The sequence below is a fragment of the Phalaenopsis equestris genome, unplaced genomic scaffold (genome assembly GCF_001263595.1).
Source record: "Phalaenopsis equestris unplaced genomic scaffold, ASM126359v1 Scaffold232620, whole genome shotgun sequence".
NCBI classification, from domain to species: Eukaryota; Viridiplantae; Streptophyta; class Magnoliopsida; order Asparagales; family Orchidaceae; genus Phalaenopsis; species Phalaenopsis equestris.
Genome location: NW_018250584.1, coordinates 39934 through 50129, shown reverse-complemented (window position 1 = coordinate 50129; position 10196 = coordinate 39934). Strand labels below are relative to the sequence as shown.

General features: G+C 34.6%; 1 protein-coding gene across 1 annotated transcript; it reads right to left on the bottom strand.

Annotated features, from left to right (window-relative positions):
* Nucleotides 1-305: 305 nt before the first annotated feature.
* LOC110038350 (ninja-family protein AFP3-like) lies at nt 306-9675 on the bottom strand. Its single transcript, XM_020743159.1, has 2 exons — nt 9057-9675; nt 306-752 (listed from the first exon to the last, which is right to left on the bottom strand). Exons 1-2 carry the CDS (start codon nt 9505-9507, stop codon nt 340-342), a joined length of 864 nt encoding a protein of 287 aa, XP_020598818.1. The 5' UTR covers nt 9508-9675; the 3' UTR covers nt 306-339.
* Between the last annotated feature and the right edge of the window lie 521 nt (nt 9676-10196).

Genomic DNA, 10196 nt, shown 5'->3' with positions numbered 1-10196 from the left:
ATATGATTAGTTAAAACTCTTTAGCCCCTCTAATGCTGTTTGCACAGATTATTTAAGAAACTTACGAAAATAAAAATAAGACTTTCAATTCATAATTTACCTGTTTTTATCTAGTTCCCTTTCCTAAATTCAAACAGCCCCGTAGCAAATAAACTAGCGCCTGCTGCAGTACAAGAAAAATCAAACAAAGCAAAAACTGAAAATACCCTCCATTCTCCTCTGTAAAGTAAAGAGAGATTATAAAAAAAAATGAGAGGATAAAATTAAACTGCTCATAAAACTCAACTACTGACTAAGCACTGTTACCAGAGGGTAATGAATCCATACAATCACAAACCATTAGTAATTATAAGTTGAAGGAACACGTGTCACAACAATATGCCTGAGAGGATTTTCCACTTCACCCCCACCGGCATGCCTGACAAACTCTGCCGGAGAGTGGCAGCTTCCATGGCAAAGGCAAACAATCCTTAGCTCACCACCGGTGTAGTTATGGAGGAAACCTTCAATCCTTCTACCACGGGGACCTCCACCGGTGGTTGAAACACAAGGCATTTCAGCCATTATGTTTCTTCCAATAACTTTTGATCTGTTTAAGTTTCCAGCCATCTTCTTCAATACTTCATTATCTTCTTGAAAAGATTTGAGGGTCCTTAGCAATGGTGGTAATGGAGGTGCAGTAAGTGACTTTTCATAAGTTCCAGATATTGATGGAGCAGCAGAAGAACTGCTTGAGTTTGAGGTTTTGGATCCTGTTAGTTAATCAGAATATATATAGAATTTAGCAAATTTTTGGCAAAAAGTATGAGAAATTAGGGAATCTACTAACAGGTGATAATGTGTCACATTTAGCTAAGTTTATTTCCTGTATATGCAATGAAAATGATGTGAAATTTTTTAGCGTTAGATATGCAAATACATAAGAATTGTATGGTATGTACATAAATTTCCCATAGGGCTTGTATCTTATATGAAGGAATGACTTTTAATAACCACTACTCTGCTACTTTCTCTGTCCATTGATTAGATCTCTTAATATAAAAAACAAAGCTAAATATAGACAAGTCTTATGAAAAGTTTTAGAAGTACAAAAATCTCATGCATATATGTGGGTGCTTTAGAAAAACCTTCCAATGCAATCAACTAGGTGCCTCAATTCATGATTGTCGCCGCATCATTAGATGAACAACACGAAAAGAGGGTCTAGGTTTAAATCAAATGCTTAATTTCACCATCATCATCTACCATCTAATGCACGATGTACCTACCACACATAAGTTGCCCAAGTTCACTGTTGTCATCTCGCCACTAAATGAAAAATTCAAGGATACAATCATGACCATGAAATTTACCATTATTAACCCACCATTTAAGAATAATAGACGAAAGTTCAAAAATAAAAAAATTTGCCGTTAAATGCATCCTGAAAAGCAAGAAAGGATAAGTTCTAAGATTTCAATGCCTGCAAGAAGCACAATATTTATTGAATGCCCATAGGAGCAAGCCAGAAACTGGTGTCAGAAAGGCATCCTCAAGAAATTTGTCATAGTGTGCCACACAACACAAGTATCTGAAGGCAGAAGCATAAAACTTCCACTTTGCCTACAAATTGCAACATACGTCCTAAGTACCAAAATGGGCAAGAAAGTCAAAACCGCAAATGCCTACAAATCATCGAGAAATTTTGCCTTCAAGTGAATCACACTTTTTAAGTGCCTAAAGAGCAAGGAAGGCAAGTGTAGAAGACTCTGAATCTAGCTATAATCTACATCATAGTTCTTAAGCGCAAAAAGAGTAAGAAAAATGGCATCACAATGTCATCATCAAAAGTTTTTTCCTTTAGGCATATCGTATTCTCCAACCACCCAAGGAGCATGAAAGATAGTCACCGTCTTTGAATTTGTCAACATTCACATCTCTTGATATGTTGACGTAGCCAAAGTAGGTGAAATTACTAAAGCACCAATCAAAATCAATGAACAAAGGTATAAGGTTAAAGGGGCATTTACAAACACCTCCTCACAAACCTAGGAGCAGGTCTAATTAATAATGCCTCTGAATGTTGCAAAATTATCACAGCTACAGATAGACCAGTTCCAATAGATAGTAATGTTACCACCTCCAGTTACCATCATAATGGGCTGAGGGCCCATGCAGCTTCTTAGTTGCCCACAACTCATGTTAATAAATGTGAGATTATGGTCACTTATGGCGAGCCCTCACTTATAGGCCTATTTTTAGATTAAAACCGAGTTTGATCACTTATGTTCCCAACTTAACTTTGGTCGCCCAAGGGTTTAACTCAAATTGAGGGTTTATGCGGTTTACTAATTTCATTTTTCTAGTTATCTTAAACTAGTGACTCATATGATATCTCCATCCGGTTGCATGGGCTTTTGATAAATAATAGTAGATGGTGTTACAAAACTCTCATTTAAAAAAGAATGACGACCAATGTAAAGAGCTCTCGCATGAAAGATAGTTCGCTCAGGCATGTGAGATTTAGGATTTAATCCTACATTAGATAGTGTAAAAACATATATTACTACAGAAATGATAAGTAGTAAGCACTCACCTATAGGTTTAAACTTTTAAGCTGAAAATAAGTTCGACCATTGATGTATTTGGTTTAGCATAGCCCCTCCTTAATAGTACATAAGCCCATGCAGGTCAAATAAGCATGTGCGGCTTTGCCCAAGCCTTTAACAACAGATTAATAACCAAGAAAAGCTCAGGTCACGTTGTGTGGCTCAAGCTAAGCCTTCTTTGATATTCAAACATGATAGGAAGCATCAATTACTCCGAAGGATCGAAGCTCATGCTGGCTATAAATATGTCATCATTAACTCACATATAAGACAAACATTGCATAATTTTCTTGGATTTCACTTCATAATCACAATATGAGCTCCCTATGACTACAATTTTAACAAAACTTAGAAAGTTCAAAATTTATTCAATCCAATTGACTCACAATTCCAAGAGAATTCGTGCAACAAATTAATGGGAGTGTGTATAAGAATGTGATTCAAATTCAAACCCTTGTCCTAGAAGATTAGTGATCAAATCGCCTTCGGTCTGACAAGGAGGCATTACAATACATAATGGCCAATTTGAACCTAAAGAAAAATATTTTTGGACCCCTTACAAATGATTTAAAACTAGGTAACAGTTGATTTATCCCAAAAATTTAACCCCAGCTTAATTTCAAACATTTGATCAAGGATGTTAAGATTCACAATCCTAGAGCTATGTGCAATAGTGATTAAATAATATAGTGATAAATCTAACTCCTAAACCAATAGATTTCATTAAAATTCATGGTAACTCACATCTTGATGAAATACAAACAATAATATTTAAGCATTAATCTCAAAGCCATCAACATAAGTCCAATGGTTTGGTTTAAATCATCCATGCACTAATCTTGAGGTTAAAGAGCTCCATGGATTCATTCATGTATCTCAAAGATTACGTGGAATGGCTTTCCACTATCTGACAAACCAAAGGATCATGACATAGCTCGCCCATCCACCATACACTTTACTAAGGTACCAAAACACCCATAGTCTCAGTGCTTAAAAATGTTGTTGAGAGGTTTTCAATTCTCGGGGGAAACTTGATTATCCTATAAGCTCACTCTTTCATCCAAAAATTAAAATTATATTGCATTAATTTTAGCTTCTATACACCTTCAAGCTTAGTCACATAAGCATCAAAAGACCTTCTAGAGGGTCAATTCTCCAAGTTGACATGTCAAACTCAAGTTTTGTTGATTGATCACATAACATAATATAAAGCTTAAGATGGCCCATTTAACATAATTCTATCAGCAATTAGAATTATTTCCAGCGAGCAACAATATACACAGTTGACTTGGTACCAAAAACCTACAACAATGCTTAATTATATTTTAGAATATGTACAACATGAAAGAAAAATAATGAAGTACTCGAGGGTTTTTTATTTTAATTGGTATAAAACTTGAGAAGGTTATTACGAAGGAAAAGAGAAAGCAAAAGAACCCAAAAATGGTATTATCCTTCAGCCTCTTTAATACAGTATACCTCTCTATTTATACATAAAGGATATGACAGTTGGATATATTATACAAAAAACTACTTAATATCTAAAATTTCCTCTCAAGATGGACAGTAAATGCCTTTAATGGCCAACTTGGGCAATAAGTAAAATAAGGAACTACTGGTGAGGCTTTGGTGAACATATCTGCTAATTTATGTTGTGACTGAATGGACATCAACTTGACAAAGCCATTAGTAACTTCATCACGAATGAAATGGCAGTCAATCTCTATATGTTTTGTTCGTTGATGAAAAGTAGGATTGGAAACAATATGCATTGCTGCTTGATTATCTCAAAATAAGAGTGCTGGAGTATAGATAGAAATGTTGAAATCATGTATTAGTTGTTATATCCAAACTAATTCACTTGTAGTTGTTGTTATATCTATATATTTGGCTTCAGCAGAAGATCAAGAAATAGTAGCCTGCCTTTCGCTTTCCAAGATATCAAAGATTCACCAAGAAAAACAAAAAAATCCAATGGTAGATTTCCTGGAATCTGTATATACTGCCCAATCAATATCAAAAAAAGCCTGGAGCTGAAGAGAGGAAGTAGATTTAATGAACAGGTCTTGTCCCAGTCTGGATTTTAGATATCTCAACAAATAATGAGTTTCTTGTAGGAGTGGTACTCGAGGTGCAGCCATAAATTGACCAAGTTTATGAATAAGAAAAATAATATCCGGTCTGGATAAGGTGAGATAAAGTACATGATCTATAAGTTGTCTATACTGAGAAACATTTTGAATAACTTCACCATATGTATTGTTGAGCTGAACTCTAGGATTCATGGGAATACGGGCTGTTTAGATGCTAAGAATCCTGTATCTAAAAGAAGTTGTAAAGTATATTGCCTCGGGAAAAGAACAATCCCATGTGATGTACGAGCAATCTCAATACCCAACAAATATTTTCAATTTCCAAGATCTTTCAATTGAATTTGTGTATGTTAAAAAGATGTTAACTCTCCAGTGGGGCTTAGAGAAGGACTTGTGATAACTATATCATCAACATAAACGAGTAATGCAATAAAGAGGTTCCCGGTCCTTTGGTAACAAAGAATAATCAGAGTTTGATTGAATTAAACCAAATTTTATCGCAGCAATTAAAATTTTGAGTACCACAGTTGTGAGGCTTGTTTCAATCCATATATAGATTTTTGCAATTTACATAGTAATTTGTCACTTGATGTTTGATTTTATTCCTTTTGAACATATTCTAAAGGAAGATCCATATAAACTTCTTCATTCAAGTCTCTATTGAGAAAAACAATGTTAACATCCACTAAGTTAAATGCCATTTTTGACATGAAGCTAAAATTAACATAATTTTGACAGTGCGAGTTTTGCAACTTGTGAAAAAGTATCTATGAAATCAACACCTTCTTTTTAATTGTAATCTTTGACAACCAAGTGTGCATTATAACTTTCAATAGATCCATCAGATCTATATTTTATCTTGTAAACCCATTTGCAACCAATGGAATGCTTCCCAGATGGTAAATGAATAATTCTCAATGTTTTGTTAATTTCCATTGCATCAAGTTCAAACTGAATAACATGTCTCCAATGCTGAAATTTTACAGCTTGATGATAGAATTTTGTTTCTACTTGAGATGAAATGGCTATTGTTAAAGCTTTATGAGTTGGAGAAAGAGAATTGTAAGAAATATAATTTTTCAAAGGAAATAAAATCTTTGAATCTGAAATTTTTTTGAGACTGTAAAAGATTACAATGTTAATCTTGTAAGTAATAAAGGGCTTTAGTGACTTGAGAGGATCCTCGAGCAATTGATGGTGTATTATCCATGGATGTTGTGGAAGGTTAAAATTATGTAGAATTGGGAGGAGACAATGTAGAGGATGGGTAATCAGCAGTTGTTTAAGGTAATACTAAATTATGAAATAATTCAATTTCATGATGATTCATGAAATTTGAATGAAAAGGAAATATGGATTCATGAAAAATAATATCCATTGATATGAAAACCTGCGTATTTTTAATGTTATAAAGCTTATATCATGTCACACCATATGGATATCCAATCAAAACACATGCGAGCTCTAGGATCAAATTTTCGATGATGAGCAGATAAAGTTGGTGAAAAAGCTAGAAAACCGAAAACTCTGAAAGTTGAGTAATCAATTTCACTTTTATATAAAAGCTCATAAGGAGCTTGTTCTTAAGTAGTGGTGAAGATGTTCCATTTATTAAAAAAAAGTTGCAGTAAGAACACATTCAGTACAAAAATTAATTGGAATTCGACATTGGAAAAACGAAGCACGAGCAACGTTTAATAAATGTTGATGTTTCCTTTCCACCATTGAATTTCGTTGTGGTGTTTCTATGCATGAGTATTGATGTATCACCCCTTTATTGTTGAAAAAATATCTAAATCCAGTTGTTTTCCATTATCATATATGAATCTTTTGGTTTTCATGCCAAACTGTGTTTTGACCATGTTGAAATACTTTGGAATAATAGTACAAATATCAGACATTTGTTTTAACATGAATACCCATGTAAATCAAGTGAAATCATCCACAATAGTTAAGAAATATCTATATCCACCATGAGTCATTGTATGAGAAGGTCCTCATATAACACAATGAATCAAATCAAAAGAGGATAAACACATATTATTATTTGAAATAAAGGGCAATCGTTTTTGTTTGGCTAAGGGACAAATATAACAAATCTCTTTGTTATCACATTTTGAGAAATTACAATTCAATTGTTATTTCAATGTATGCAATATCCCCGAAGAGATATGTCCAAATCTATTATGCCAAAGAGAAGCAGAAAATTGATATTAAACAACTGAAACATTACTGTTTGAACAGAAATACTTCTGGTGTCCAAAAATTCTGGCAAATATTCTATAATCAGATTTTTGTATCCAAATGTATAAGTTAATAATTTTGTTACCCCTGCCAACCATCTTCTTATCGCTCGAATCTTAAATTAGAAAGTAATCAGGAAAGAACCTCACCATAAGAGATGAATTTTTTTATTAACTCACTAATAGAGATCAGATTGAATTGAAATTGAGGAACAAACAGAATATCTTTAAGAATCAAGAAGTTGTTCAGTTTGATATCTCCGGAGAAATGAACCAAAATAGTCTCCTTATTAGGTAAAATAACTGAGAAATTTGTTGTAGCTTTCGTAGAAATAAACAAATTTGCATTCGAGCAAATATGTTTCGAAGCACCAGAATCCATAATAAAAAAATGTGTAGAACTGAGAACATGATTTAAGTAAACAGAGGAGCATATGCCTGTACTATAGGAATTTGATGGAATTTCTTTTGTTTCAACATTCTCAGTATAAGCCCCAAGATGAATGTAGAGCATTATCATGAGGTGTTGATATTGATCGTTGTTTAAAGTCTTAATAAAACCATGAATATTTTGGTTATCTTGACACGAGACAACCTTAGAATATTGTTGTGCAAATACTTGATGTATCTTTGCAGAGGTCTGTTTATGTTTCTATTTATATCCAAGAGGATAACCATGAATCAACTTTTCAATTGTGTGTCCACAAAAATTACAAAGAGTGCAAAAAGGTCTATCTTTCTTTTTAACTTAATTTTCAGATTAAATTCCCTTGGGAAAAACAGTGAAAGTCATATTTTGAATCTTAGAATCAGCTCCCTCTGATTTGTTGCTTCTTTGATATTCTTCTTCAGAAACAAAAGAGAAAACTTTATTTATGAGTGAAAGAGGATCTAGAAGATAAATTTGGCTTCATACTTGATTAAAAGATTCATTTAACCCCATTAGAGAGGTTAGTACATATTCAATCGGAAAGTAGTTAACCAGATTCTTGACACCTCCACATGAGCACGAAGGTCTGAAATTGGATAATTATTCCCATATTGTCTTCAATTTTGTAAAGTAGACATTAATAGATTGTTGATTCTGCATATTATTGAGTAATTCATGGGGCAATTGAAACATTTTTGGCCCATTACATTGGAAATGATCTTGAAGATCTCTCCAATTTCAAAGGTGGATTCAAAAAATAAAATTGTGGCTCTTTTGAAGTAGAATTTAAGATCTAAGAAATAAGTATGTTATTGCTTCTAATCCAAGCATTAGCATTATTCGAATTTGAATGATCGGGTCTTAAAATTTATCCATCGATGAACCCTAGTCTATTCTTCATTGATAACACAATCATCATGACACTAGTCCAAGAAGGGTAATTATCATCATTCAGTTGTTGTGAAGCCATAATGAGACCTGGGTCTTCAGAATGATGAATGAAAAATGGACTAAGATGATCATCAATGATGAATCTACCTTGATTAGGAGAAAATGAGCTAGAGTGTGCAGAATCCATGGAGGAATCTTCTCTCTCCGATACTCTAATGGCAAAAAGAAAGCTACGGTGATCAGTGAATAGAGTTACCCATAAACAGGTCTCCTCCGACAATTAGCTGAGGATCTTGCTCTGATACTATATTACGAAAGGAAAATGAAAGCAAAAGAACCCAAAACTAGTATTATCCTTCTATCACTTTATTACAGTATACTTCTTTATTTATACATAAAGGACATGAGAGTTGGATATGTGATATACAAAACTAATTAATATCTAAAAAAGGTAGCTAATAAAGGCACAAACTAATAACATAAGAAATTAAATTTTCAGAAAATAAAGCTCTAGACTCAAACTTGTAGATTTCAACACTCAATATAGAAGATGTGATGGAGAAATTCAACTTTAGGTCCACTGAACTATCAACATCAAATGATTTTTGAGGTATGATTTGAAATTTGAGGCATATGGGAGATTATTGAAGTAACCTTTCTAGTACACTAAAAATTAGTACTCCTGCTTTTTAAGAATGTGCACCTGAGAGGGAAACATATATGATTTTCATCTTTTATACAGTGGTGAAATCAAATGATTATTATGTGCACAATGCATGGGTAAAGGAAAAGTATGAGTACATTGATGTACCTATCCCACCAATCCAAACTCCATCCTTTCTATACCCACTTCCAACCTCCGCCATTTGTCTCGCACTACTCTTCTTCTCCAATTGCTTCCTCTTAAGCTCCATTCTCTTAAATTCCTGCATCTCCTTACGCTTCAGTTGCTCTCCCTCAGCCTCCACCGGCAGTGAGCATGTTCTAGCCAGCGTGGCCGAAGAACAAGTGAAATTGAACTCGTTCTGGAGCACTGGCATCATCGCAGTCGAGGATGATCGCACAAGCCGTGGCTCCCTCGTCTCCACCGCGAAGCAGCCCCCCAGAGAAAGCCCCAAGCTGAGCTCCGTATCACCTTCATCCTCGGCTTTACAATTCATAGGAAGAAGCTCGTAGCTGCATCTCGTGCTAGAAAGACGATGTAGAAGGTCTTGGGGATGGGATGCCTCCTCTGCTTCTTCCTCTTCCAGCTCGATATCCATTAATCCGAGCTCAGTTCTCAGCAATCATCTGTTGGGTCAAAAAAGAGACAAACAGGAAGTGGCCATCGCCATTGAAGTTTATAGTGGGAATCTGGTAGGCGATCGCCGGAGGAGTAAGGGAAAAGGGTAGGCAGGGGAGTATAGTGCGGGTGGGCGGGGAAGGAGTGGGAAATGACGATAGTGGCACTGATGAGGAATAGAAGCTATGGCGCAAGACACGTGGTGTGGTGTAAATAAAGTAATAGAAGCTATGGCGCAAGACACGTGGTGTGGTGTGGTGTAAGTTTCGTGGGACGTGGTTAGTTTTGTCCTCATAATTATGATATAGTAACGTGGCTTTTCATTATTTTGACACGTGGCTCCATGTGAGAAAAGGAAATTGATGTGAAATAAATCAATATTTCGTTTTTCAGTTGTCAACGATAAAGCACCTGATTGAGAAGGATTCACCTACAGTTTTTTTAAAAAATATTTAATATATTACTTGTCTACATTCATGCCACTTTTTATTTTGTTTAACACTGGCAGACTTCTTCATAGGATAAAACATTCTGCAATTCCCTTATACTAAAAGCAAATTTGTAGAATCTTTCAACGACTATAGGCATTTATCTTCATGTAATATAGTTGATAAAGTTATTGTCCTCCTCCTCGCTAACAAAATTAAGCCTCTCCTTTCATATTTTAGT

Coding starts and splice junctions, on each gene's coding strand:
- LOC110038350 (XM_020743159.1), bottom strand. CDS start 9,507: ATGGATATCGAGCTGGAAGAGGAAGAAGCAGAGGAGGCATCCCATCCC. Junction 753..9,056: donor AGTTTGGATTGGTGGGATAG/GTACATCAATGT, acceptor ATTAACTAACAG/GATCCAAAACCTCAAACTCA.